This window comes from Cavia porcellus, unplaced genomic scaffold (assembly GCF_034190915.1).
Source record: "Cavia porcellus strain 051 isolate PalLab524CR breed Dunkin Hartley unplaced genomic scaffold, mCavPor4.1 scaffold_3, whole genome shotgun sequence".
NCBI classification, from domain to species: domain Eukaryota; kingdom Metazoa; phylum Chordata; class Mammalia; order Rodentia; family Caviidae; genus Cavia; species Cavia porcellus.
In genome coordinates, this window is record NW_026947486.1 from 118,214,429 (window position 1) to 118,226,553 (window position 12,125).

At 56.7% G+C, this 12,125-nt stretch overlaps 1 protein-coding gene across 5 annotated transcripts; it reads left to right on the forward strand.

Annotated features, from left to right (window-relative positions):
• The first annotated feature begins 749 nt into the window (after positions 1 to 749).
• Positions 750 to 11,298, forward strand: Prrg3 (proline rich and Gla domain 3). 5 transcript variants are annotated; one of them, XM_023564410.2, is made up of 4 exons: positions 750 to 815; positions 4,412 to 4,448; positions 5,348 to 5,508; positions 5,848 to 11,298. In XM_023564410.2, exons 2-4 carry the CDS (start codon positions 4,442 to 4,444, stop codon positions 6,373 to 6,375), a joined length of 696 nt encoding a protein of 231 aa, XP_023420178.1. In that variant the 5' UTR covers positions 750 to 815; positions 4,412 to 4,441; the 3' UTR covers positions 6,376 to 11,298. The 5 variants fall into 5 exon arrangements, with proteins under 5 accessions (XP_023420178.1, XP_063102604.1, XP_003461379.2 ...); XM_063246534.1 differs by lacking the exon at positions 750 to 815 and adding an exon at positions 1,039 to 1,346; XM_003461331.5 differs by lacking the exon at positions 750 to 815 and adding an exon at positions 1,508 to 1,611.
• The last annotated feature ends 827 nt before the right edge of the window (positions 11,299 to 12,125 follow it).

Genomic DNA, 12,125 nt, shown 5'->3' on the forward strand with positions numbered 1-12,125 from the left:
TCTCTGTGGAACCTGTGGGAGCCAAGGACCTCGGGCCTTCAGTGGCAATGGCGGGAGGGCTGCCGAGTCCTCAGGCAGGCAGCAGGCCACCAAAGCACTCTGAGGAGCAGGGGAGTGAAGGGAGAGTGCCCGGGGGAGGAGGTGCTCCAGCAAACTGCCGCACTGGAGGCCCGGGTGAGTGAGGCTTCTCTGCCTGAGATGGGGCAGGGGCTAGCTCCAGGACTTCCTCAAGGTCGGTCCTATTAAATGCACCACAGTGTAGCTGGCTGCGGCCAGGCTAGAAGCCCATTTGTTAGCAGGGAGCATCGGCCTCTCTTCAGGAGTTTGACTGGAATCAGAACCTGAGCTCCCTCGGAAGCTGTTTGCCTGGTTCCTAGTTGCTTTTGTTGGCTTCCATGCTCTCTGGGGTGTCATCTCTGCCCCACCTCTGCCCCAGGCAGCGGGTTGTCCCCCAGGCAGTCCAGGGGAGGAGGGCCCCCATCTCTAACGCTTGCAGCCCCAGTAGAGCCCTTCCGCTCCCCTACTGCGCCCCAGGCTTTCCCAAGACCGTTTCCTCCTCCGTGTCGCCACAGCCTCACCGGGACCCAGGCTTCTCCCCATTTCTCAGATTGCACTGGGGAGAAGCTGAGGTCCCTGGCCTGGCGCAGGGAGGTACGTGAGATAGCCAAGGTCACTCAGTCATTGGCAGGACGTGGCCTCGGCTCGGCCCTTCTCCGGCGGGCCTGGGGGAGCCCCGGCCAGGCCCAGCGGCCCGGTTGCCCACAGGAGCCCCTCTCCCGGAGGCGGCACCGGGGACCGGGCGGCGGGTACCGCAGGTGAGGCTGCTGGGGACGGGGCGGGGGTTGGGCTGCGCCGGGCCGCCTGGCGCTCGGGCCTCGGGCGCGGCCGCCCAAACTCGCCGCTGCGCCGGGTCCTGCGAGGACCGGCGCCTGGCGTCCCGGCCGGCCAGGCGGGGTGGCCGAGGGTCCCCGGAGCGCCCCGGGCCCGCCGGCCAGGCCCCGCCCCCCAGCGCCACGGGCGGGGGCGGGGGCGGCGCCGGCGGAGTGGGGCGCGGGCGCGCGGTGCTGGGTGCGCGCCGCCGCCCCTCCGGCCCAGCCTGCCGGCCCTCCCTCCCCAACCCTGGGCCAGCTCGTCGCCCCCACCCCACCTTCCTGCCCTGGCCCGGCGGCCTGGTGCGCGGTGCAGCGCGACCATCGCGGCCTGGCGAGAGGGACACTGTGGTCGTGGCGCTCGAGGGTGGCGCTCGAGGCGCGGGGCGCGAGGCCAGACCTGGCGCGGCGGGGCGTGGGGGGCGGGCATCGGCGGAGCCCCCAGAGGAGAGCGGGGACGGGCAGGGGGGCGCCGAGGTAATGGGCAAGGCCTGGGCGCCCGGCTGTGAGGGGCGGGGGTGCCCGGCGCACTTTGGCCCTGGCGGGGAGAGCGACCCGCGCCTGGGGCAGCGGGAGGGCAGCTCGGCGGGGAGGGCCGGATGGAGGGAGGCTGGGCCGGGCCGGGGGCTTGGCAGACGGGGAGCAGGTGGGCGGGGACAGGGGCCCTGCTGCTGGAGGCGCAGCAGCGAGGTGGCGGGCTGCGTGCGCAAACAGGGCGGCCGCCTCCTGGGCCCGGAGAACGGTGAGGCCGTGTGGGTTGGGCGGCCCGGCCCCGAGGGCACGCTTTGGTGTCCAAGGCCACTGACCTGGGTGTGGGGCACTGCTGGGGAGGGGGAACCTGGAGGCCCTGCCGGCCAAGGCGATAGGGTCCCTAGCAGACCCGGGAGAAGACGTGGCTGGGCCAGGAGCAGGAGTTCCTGGCCAGAGCGCTGGTGTTGGGCGAAGGACAGGCACTCTCAGGGTTCGCGTGAATGGAAGGGGACAGGGGGCCCCAGAGTTTGAGTTTGAGCATAATTTGGGACTTGCCGTGGCACTGGGTGGGTTGATGAGTCATGATATTTGGAGATCACAAACCCTTTTCCTGGTGATCAGTGATGGAAGTGAAAAAGGCTGGGATTTGGAGAAGTGGCTCGGAGGCCATGTCTTAGGACACCAAGTGCTCTGGTGGCCGCCAGGCCCTGTGTGAGGGACTTCGGGAGCTCGGTCCCATGGCGATGTGATTCAGAGGCTTCTGCCCTGGGTGGGGATGAGAGGCCTCTGTGGTGGTCTGTTCCCAGCCCTCCTCCCTCTCCAGGCTGTGGGGATCCAGCTGTGTTCCTGTGGGGAGGGGGGCAAAATTCCTCCAGCCTCCAGCCGGCTTTCCAGCACCCACCAGGGGCAGGAGGGACATGTACATGCGTGACTGCAGCAGCATTCGCTGTCGTGGAGCCCTCGCTTCCTCACTGTTGCCATAGTAACTGCCTATTGATGGAGTATTTATAGGGGAAAGAAACAGGCTAAATTTGGGGAGGGGGAAGAGGCCTCCTGGCAGACTGTGGCAGCAGGGATGGTGGCTACAGAATCACTAATGGGGTGGGTGATGCCATGCGAGCTGCTTTGGGGCGATCTTGGCTTCTTTGGAGCTGAAGAACGAATTACCGACTTTTGAAGGTGCCAGCATCATACCCATTTGGGGCTATGCGAAACATGGGCGTGTGAGACCCCAAGTCCGCGTGTTCGGGACAAAAGATGGCTCTGTGGAAGCTGTTATGTAATTTTTTTTCCATGTAAAAAAATTAAAATCCTGCAAGTTCTCTTTTGGTAGGCAATCAGACAGTTTTCCTTATTAGTAAATCCTTCACTCACTCTTTTCCAACCGAGACACAAACTCCATTTGCTTTCAGCCCAGGCTCCTTGCTGCTGGGCCCTCCACCTCCATCCCCTTGGCACCCACCCCTTCTGAGACCCACAAAGGAAGGAGACTTGCAATAATGTCTGGCCTTTGCCCTGGGAGCATCAAGGGACATTTCTCTCCCAGTGGAACCCCCATCTTTGGCAGTGTCACAGTCCCACGTTGAGAGCTTTTGATAGGGTCGTTGTAGCCTTCAAAAAAGGGAGCCCCCATGACACAGGAGCCCAGATGGTGACATGGGATACCAGATGGATGGGGCGTTCACTGTTTACCCTTAGTTGTCAGTGATCTGTTGTATCCTACCTGTTTGCCAAAAGGATTAGAGGCTATGTTACAAACGTACAGCGAAGCTCTGAAAACATGAATAGAAAACTGTGTACCTAGTCCTAGGAGAAAAGCATCTATAGCTAACAACTGGGCTTGCGGGGCGCTTGTGCTTGAAGGTTCATGTTAACAATGAATTCCCTGGCAGCCTGAGCAAAAAGGGCAGCATACTGAGTTACATGGCTCACGTGTCTTGCATCCCTTTAGTCATAAAATTCGAGCTTCTGCCTGGGAGGGGAACAGCAGTGATTGCTCCCAGATGTGGATGGCTTTGCCAGCTCTCCAGAATATGTGTGTGCGGCAAGGAAGGGCAGAAGGAGTGATATGCTGTGCCTGCGGCTCGAATCCTGACCATAGAGGGTTTTAGCGGGAGAAAGGCTTTAGGATAGCAGCTTACATGACAGGCAACATTTCTAGTTAGCATCTAAGGCTGTGTGTGTGTGTGTGTGTGTGTGTGTGTGTGTGTGTGTGACTGGAGATCTAACCCAGGGCCTAACACATACTAGACAAGAGTTCTAGATCTAACCCAGATCTAACACATACTAGACAAGAGTTCTAGCGTGAGCTGCATCACCAGCCCTGATCCTTTCAATCCCCATCTTGGCACTCTGCTACGCTGGTCTGTATTGCAAAAAGAGGGGAGTCTGGGAGTCTCACCTCCCTGTCTTGTGAAGACTAACGTAGAGAATTTGTCATGTGGATTTGTTTGTGCTAATGGGTCCGGTTGTTGTCAGGCGTAGAGGCTCTGACCCTGAAGAACAGGTGTTCACTGAAGGCCATTGTTGGCCAGTTCCAGATGGGCCTGGACATTTGAGATGTCTGTTGCTGCTGCAAGACATTTGGTTTTCCGGGATGGAGCTTGCCATTGGAGGGTCTGGAGTGGCCATTGTGATCAGCTCAGGTCCTACCTCTGTCACAGCTCAGCTGCTTGACGTCGCCTCCACCTGTCTGGCCTTCGATTTCTCTTCTGTCTCAGGTCTTTTCTGACTCAAAGGCGCGGCACTCTCTGGAGGTTAGTGAACAGGGAACCCCACCCTCGGGTTTTCTGGACTCTCTGTGTGCTCTTGGGAGAAATAGCAGAAGATTTGCCTGCCTGCCGGGGGTCTTCTGGGCCTTGGGAAGCTCTGCCGCGTGTTGCAGGAGAGTGAGAAGCATTCAGAGCTGTGAACCCTAACCCTCCAGAGCTACACAGAAGTGCTTCATCTGAGGTGGTGGATGCTGCGTGGATCTTTTGGCCAGGCTGGGGGGTCACAGTGCAGGGTGAATGTGGTGTGGTGCCGACTTCTGATTGTGAGTTTACCACAGCTCTGCTTTTCTCCCTGTCCAGGAACTGAGACTCTGGAGCTGAGGGAGCGCCATGGCAGGTGAGTCTTTCCAGCAGGATCCACTCACCCTTAGGCACCCACTGGAGCAGGCTGCTGCTTGGAGATGTGCACCTACCAGGCAGACCACAGGGCTTGGGTAGGGAATGGCTGGCACTAGCCTGGGTGTCCAGGGGCAGCCTATATGTGAATACCTGGAGCAAAGTCACCCCTTCCTCCACCCTCCAAAGCCTTGGCTCCATCCCTGCCTTGCCGTCAGTCCACTGGAGCTGAGTTGGTCCCTTTAAATGGAGCATGAGGGGCCACTCTATGAGAGCTTTGCAGGGGACTCTGGCCAACCTTCAGTGCTTAGACTGTCATGCAGACACTACCGCCTCCATTCCATGAGCACGCTCAGCTGTGTGCCGCCAGTCTCTGGAACCATCTCAGCCGGGCTTTGTCCCGGACTGTCCCAAGTGAGAGTGATGCCAGCTGGCATGAGAGCACAGGGGGCCAGTTCAGGTGCTAGTATCTGGTGTTAGTCACAGCATTGGCCTCCAAGAGGGATCAGTTCTCACAACAAGGGCTCCCATTGCCCCTTTCGAGATAGATGCAGAAGAACCTGGGTATTTACCCACTGACAACTATGGCCCTCAAAATTCTGGCTCTTGTTCCTGTGCAGTGTGGTCTCTCTTAGCTGGTCCCCATTTTCCCTGTATCAGTGAGGGCCTGGACCCTGCAGGCTCCCCGCTGTTCTAGGTAGGAGTCGCCTGGTGTTACGCCAAGTCAGCCCTCTGTCCCTTTTCCACTGCGGTCGGTCCCTTGGGTTGAAGCCTGGTGTTAGACCTACTGGTTCTGCCTGGTTCCCCTCTGCGCTTATGCCTCAGTCTCCGACTCAGCCTGGGCTTCAGGAGGCTCTGGGCACCTCCACATGCTGGGCCTTCCTGGGCTTCTCTCCTCAGTGTTTCTGGAAGCCAGGAATGCACATTCTGTTCTGAAACGCTTCCCGAGGGCCAATGAGTTCCTGGAGGAGCTGCGCCAGGGCACCATCGAGCGCGAGTGCATGGAGGAGATCTGCAGCTATGAGGAGGTCAAGGAGGTGTTTGAGAACAAGGAGAAAACGGCACGTGGCGCCCTGTTCCCGGGTCTGGGAGGAGAGGTCACATCAGGCTTGTCAGCAGCAGGCCGGGTACCTCAAACTTGATGGAAACAAGGAAATAAAGCCATTTAGCCCAACACCCTCCCTCTGGGGCAGAGTGGGACAGGGTTGTGGGGTCATTGTCCTTTGTCCTTGGTGCTTATGGAAGCCTCTCTGTGAGCTCTGTGGGGATGAGAGGGCGGCAGGGCAGGGTGGGATGCCAAATGCTCCTGGGCCCCTCGGGAGCAGGAAGGAGTGTCGGCTGGCAGCTGCCTGTGCACTCCTCCTCTTCTGAAGGTGTGAGCCACCCTTCCTCTTTTGCAGATGGAGTTCTGGAAGGGGTACCCAAATGCAGTCTACTCGGTCCGAGACCCTTCGCAGAGCTCTGACGCCATGTATGTGGTCGTGCCCCTTCTTGGGGTAGCGCTGCTGATTGTCATCGCCTTGTTCATCATCTGGAGGTGCCAGCTGCAGAAAGCCACCCGTCACCACCCCTCCTATGCTCAGAACCGGTACCTAGCTAGTCGCGCCGGGCACAGCCTGCCCCGGGTCATGGTGTACCGGGGTACTATGCACAGCCAGGGAGAGTCCTCGGGGCACCGGGAGGCGGGGAGCACCCCGCAAGTGATGCTGGGGCCCAGCCGGGGGAGCAGAGCCACGATCCGGCTGGAGAGCACCCTCTACCTCCCGGAGCTCTCTCTCACCAGACTGTCTAGTGCCACCCCTCCGCCCTCCTATGAGGAGGTGACTGCACCCCAGGAAGGTAGCAGTGAGGAGGCCAGTGTCTCATACAGCGACCCGCCCCCGAAGTATGAGGAGATAGTGGCCGCCAGCCCAGGTGCAGACAAGTAATGAGGCCTGTGGCCTGGCCTGCCGGAAGCCTCTTTCAGAGGTTTCCTGTTTTCTTTGGAACTTTGGAAAGACTTTGTTCGCCACCACAAAACAGCCTTAGCCTCCTTGTTGCCAAATAATTCCCAAACCGTGGATTTTTAGGAAGCCAGTCATCAGAGACAGGGTGGGTGGGGGTACGGAACGTGCATGACTCAAGCCCCCAAGAAGAGCTACCAACTCCAGGTCCCGGCTCTTCTAGAAGTCCCCCCTCCCATCCTGTCCTCCCATCCGAGACTAGCTTCTCTTATGCCAAAGGAATCATCCTGTTGTGTTGATTGTGGCTGGAATGTCCCCAGGTTCAGCCGCCTGGGCCTTGGGGTGGTAGCCTGTCTATGCCTGGGGTGCTAGGCGACAGAGGAGAGGGAGAGAAGCCAGCTCTGCCACACTCCTTCTCCTCCACGGTTCCATGCCCTCTGTCCTCCTGGTGCGAGGACAGGGACGAGGATCGTGTGAGGGACAAACCAAGTAATAACAAAGAACCAATAGTGGACACCATAGAACCAAACGGTAGCCACTGGGCCATGCGTGTGTCGGAAACTGAGGGAAATCAGTTGCACAGATCTGTGATGGGCCCCTCCCCCGACACCCACCCCTCACTCCTGACCAAGCCTGCGACAACCTGGTGAGAACACGGTGCGTGAAGGGCACGGGGCAGGGGGCTGGGTGGCAGGGTTCCTTCCTTCATAGTCACCAAGGGGCCCGCGTGAACTCTGCCATCCTGTGTTTGGTGTGCTTGGCCCCCCCAGATCTGTGCACCTGCCTTGCATGAGTCCATCACAGCCCTAGAGTGCTTTGTTCCTGGGGAAAGCCGAAGCGCCTGACACTGCCCACAGCCTGAGGCGCCTGAGCAGTCAGGACACAGGCAGGACAGAGTGAAACTTCCCTCCGTGTGATTGCTCCAACCAGAGGCCGGTTACCCCTGAGTTTGGCCACCTCAGTCCCTGAGCTCCTAGCTTTGAACTTTTAGGATACTTCCCTTTTTGTGCATGGGGGCGAGGAACTTGAGCTTCAGATGGGTGATTTCTCCCTAACCATGGTGCCCATGTCAGAGAGAAGAGCCTCAAGTGTCTCCCTAAAAATCTCTTTTCGGGCACCGTGACCTGGGGTTGAAGGCCTATTGAGGCTTTGGTCTGCCATGGCCAGGTGCTGGTCTGTTTCAGTGAGGCTTGGGATGGCAGTTGGGCAGAGGTGACCTGCCCTGTAACTGACCACATCAAAGACATTGTTGATGCCATCTCTTCCCTCTCCTATTTCTGTCCTCTTGGCCTGGCCTCGGTGCCAAATCATTTTTCATCTGTGGTGCTTTAAAAAATGTAGCAACCTTTTGTGGGGCCCAAAAGAGTGCAAGGCGGGGTCAGTTGACAGTCACAGTGGTTTCAAACTCACTGAGTGGACCAGCTTCCTGTCTGAATGGCTCTCCAAGGTCACTAGGCTCATTTCTTGAATGCAGCTCTGCCTGAGGCTGTGGATAACTTCTGGAGGCCTCTGGGACCCGGGGACTGTCCCCAGGCTGTATGTCCAGTCCAAGGGTTGTGTCCTATCCCACTCAGATAACTGGACCAGGTCTTGACGGTTTTGTCCTTCCCCCTACCTCACAGGTCCACTGGAGGCTGACTGGGCTCTTATTTGTGAAGTGCTTGGAGCCCTGTGGAGCAGAGGGCTTTGCCCTTGGAAAGATGCTTCTAGAAATGTACAGGTTCCATTTTGACTGGGGGCCTCGTCTGCCTCTGATACAGTCTCCACCTGAGAGGAGGCAGTCTCCTGCCTGACCCTTTCTGTGCCCTCCAGCTCTTGGCGAGTTCTGTGATGCCAGAGATGCCAACCATGCGGCGTTCCACCTTTCCTCCCTTCCTTCCCCCTCCCCCGGGCCTCCAGCACTATCCTCCTGGCCTTCCTCCTGAAGGGAGTTTTGGCCTAGAAAGCCTCTGCTTTTTCCATGACGGGGCCCGGGCCCATGGTGGCCATGTTGGAGGGCCTTGGGGAGCCAGAAGCTTGGGACTCGAGCCCTCCCAGAGTTTTCTCAAGTGGGTGCCTAAGTGTGGCGTGCAGCATCTGAGGAAAGGTTTGTCCTCCTTCCCCGGACCAGAGCCAGAGGGAATGTGTGCCCAGGAAGGCCAGTGCCATACGCATCTGCCGAGTAGCCCGAGGCTGGGTGGCCTGGGATGAAGAGAAGCCTGGGGCGTGGCTGTAGGGAGAGCCTGAGGCTGCTTGCTCCTGAAGGCCTGCGGCCTAGACTGCCCTTCTTGGAGCTCTTCCTGGCCAGGCTGTGCCCAGGGCCCCCGTGGCATTTGCAGTTTGTTGGGGGAAAGGGACCACAGCGCACACAACAGGCAGAACTCCTCGAGGGGCACACATGGCTTTTCCGAATGCCCTGTATATAGCTTTTCAAACTGTCTTTGAATGAGCATTGGTTTTGTATGTTAACACTGCAGTGGCCACATTTTTGTTGTTTTGGGACTCGTGCACACGCGTGGGTGCGTGTATGTGTACACATGTGTGCACATCACCTTTTTCTCACTGCTTACCTGAAACGATAGCCGGTGTGCGGCTGTATTTCTAACAGGAGGCATCTGTCAGAAGGGAGGAAAGTCCCCTCGCCACTGGGGATGGACAGCTTCATGCCAGAGCCCTGAGTGAGGAAACCGAGGTTAGCCATTGGAAGCCCCCAAAGTCACCGCCTTCTGTCCCCCCTCAAAGGCTCTGGAAGAAGATGGAGCAGAGCCAGCCCTGGGGGGTCTCTCACGGCCGTGTGCCACAGTGCCCCCTCCTCCTCACTGCTGTTCTGTTGGCCTAGGAGCTGAGGGAGCTCTGAGCACTCCTGCGCCCCTCTCTTTTTCTCTCTCTTCCTTCTCCCTCCGTCCCTCCCTCCATTTCTTTTCTTTACTTTTCTTTCACAGAAAAATGAGTGACTATTGACTTTGGAAATGCTGGGCTAGTTATTAAGATATTTTTTCATTCAAGAAGAAAAGGCTTGAAAAATTCATCAAAATAGAACTGTCATTTGTTTGCAACCAAAAACTTTTAAACTTTTGTAAAACACCAATCACAGTCCCGCCCCTGCCACGGCCCATGCGTTTTCCAAATGAAAGCACAAGAGGAAGAGCGGGGTGCCAGGTGCCTGGCATGCACACCCCGGCACAGCTGCCTCGCGTCCTGGCTAAGGCTGAGGAGTCACACCCAGGAGGCTGAGGCCCACTTCTACTTGCCAATCCACTGCCATTAGTGTGAATTCCTTAGGGTGCTTAGAAAACGGGACTCTGCCTGATGTGCTGGATAGTGTCTTTTTATACCCAAATATGAGGAATTTAGGACAGGAAAGTGTCTATTTTTGTTAAGTAGTGGGAGCCAGATGTTTCCCTGCTTCCAGTGGGTGGAGACTCCCAGTCCCCAGGCAGAGTTGGTCTTTTGTCACCCAGCTGGCATATCCCAAGGAAAGAAAATACCACCACTGCCTCTAGCTTGCTTTGTCGAGTGAGAGCGAGATGGAAGAGAAAGGATGCAGGATCTGTCTTCCTGGGCCGGGCTGAGCCGCCCGGCTGGGTGCACCCAGCTGGGGTGGAGGACTCCGTTTCCGGACTTTGCCAACTCAGAAACAAGCACATCTTCCCCTCCGGCGTCCTCCGCTAATCCTTATCGGCATAATTAGCTAATTAAAAACTGCTGTAATCAGGCTGCTTGGAATGACAGTAAAAGCCCATTAATCCGAAACCCGCTAATTTAAAACTTAAGAGAGAAAAAAATCATAATTTCAAATACTCTGCAATAGCTGTGATCCTTCCAACATCCATAAAAGTGACTGAGGTCAAGGGACCCCAATCCAGTGTGGCTGGTGTCCTTATCAAAACAAGAGATCGGGACACAGATAGGCACAGGGGGAAGACTGTGTGAAGACAGGGCAAAGATACCTACCTGCACCCAGGGAGAGGGGCCTTAGAAGGAACCAGCCCTCCAGACGCCATGCATCCATTTTCAGGGTCCTCTGTCAGAGGAATCCAATTTAAAACAAGTACCATTTTCAATGGAAAGGCTCAAGCTATTAAGGAGTCCTTCGCCATGCCTTCTGCTTTGGGGTTCAGCGGTTTACATCTGTAAGGCCCCTGGGCAGGGTGATCTCTTGTCCTCCCTCCGTCATGGGGACTTGGGATGGCGCAGCCTTTTCTTCCACTCCTGTATTTATCCTGCGAATATTTCATTTGTGAACTTGAGTGCAATCTAAACCCAAGCGTGCGTCTTTCCACGTATTCTATAATGTAAACGTTGCACTAGCAGACTGGCTGCGCTCCTCATTCGCTCTGGACTATTCACACTGCAGGAGTTTCTCCTCTCACGGCTTCGGGAGTGAGTCTCTCTCACAAGTCTCTGGCGAGAATTTCTCTGACAAAAATATCGGAACACCACACCCCCTCCAGCTCAAGGCTGCAACAGTTGTTCCCCGGTACTGGTGTCCAAGCGAGCGGGCTAAACATTCACACAGATCCGCGGGCACACCCACCCCAGCCGCGCTTCTGCTGCCGGTCACCCCCTCTCACAGATGCCACTTTCCCAGGCCTGCACACACCTGCTAGCTCGCTCTGCGATTGTGCATTTGTGACAGTGGAAACCCTGATACGCGCAGCCGAGCTTACGGAAATAATTACCGTGAAATGAATTCACTGTGGTACCACCTTCAACTGTGCTCGTGTCTTTATGTGTTGACCCACGTCAGCTGGAAAATCTGTCCCTTTAGTAATCTGTCAGGATTTCCCCGGAGCCTGGGGCCCGCCAGCGAACCTGCTTCTGATCTCTGCTCTCTGCTCTGTTTACAGTTGTTGAGTTTAGCTGTTAACTTTTGTCTCTTTCTGTACCAGAAGATAACATATAATAATAAAGAGCAAATGGCATCCATTCACATGCATTCTGTCCTGATCGTCTGGCATCCCTGGATGTGTGAATGGCTGTGAATTGAATCTGGTTTTCTGAAAGTCACACTATAGGTAAGAAGAGCCCGAGCCAGTTTAGGAACAGGAAGCAGAGGTGTCCTGGGCACTGAAGTTGTCCCATGGACTGTAAGATCTCCTGACCCATCTCCCTGAGCTGAGGTGAGGCAGATCTGTCACAGATCCGAACTAGCAACTTCCTTGTCATCTGATCCCTAGGTACTATTGCAGGTGTCCCTTGCCCTAAGGATGCCCTCCCTGCTCGACTTCAGAGCTGGGTGGTGAGTAGAAGGGAGGGGTCTGCGCGTGTCTGTGTGGATGGGACATTCCTCAGGCTTCCTTCTGCCTGGGCTCCCTAAGTTCTGCACATGGCAAGACTATTCAGAAGGCAGTGATGGCTCTGCCTCTGTGTGGAAGAAACGTGAGCTTGGCCCAAAGACTGCCAGCTTGTCGTGTGCAGTGAGATGCAGCTATGTTGAATCTCTGGTCCAAGTTGTGCCAACCCTCAGTAATGGAAGCAACAAGAGGTTCTTCCTCCTCCACCTCTTCTTCCTCTTGTTTCTCTTCTTCTCCCTCCTTTCCCTCTTCCCTACTTTCTCTCTCTTCCTCCTCTTCCTTGCAGTTCTGGGGATTGAGGCCAGAGATTCACACGTGCTGAGAAACACTGTACTGCTGAGCCAGTAATGAAAGCAAGCCACCCTCTACTAGGGAAAGCCCGGGAGGTGACAGGAGAATGTTGAGTGTGAGATATCCTAGAGAATTAAATGTGGAGAGCAGGTGCCAGGAGTGGGAGCC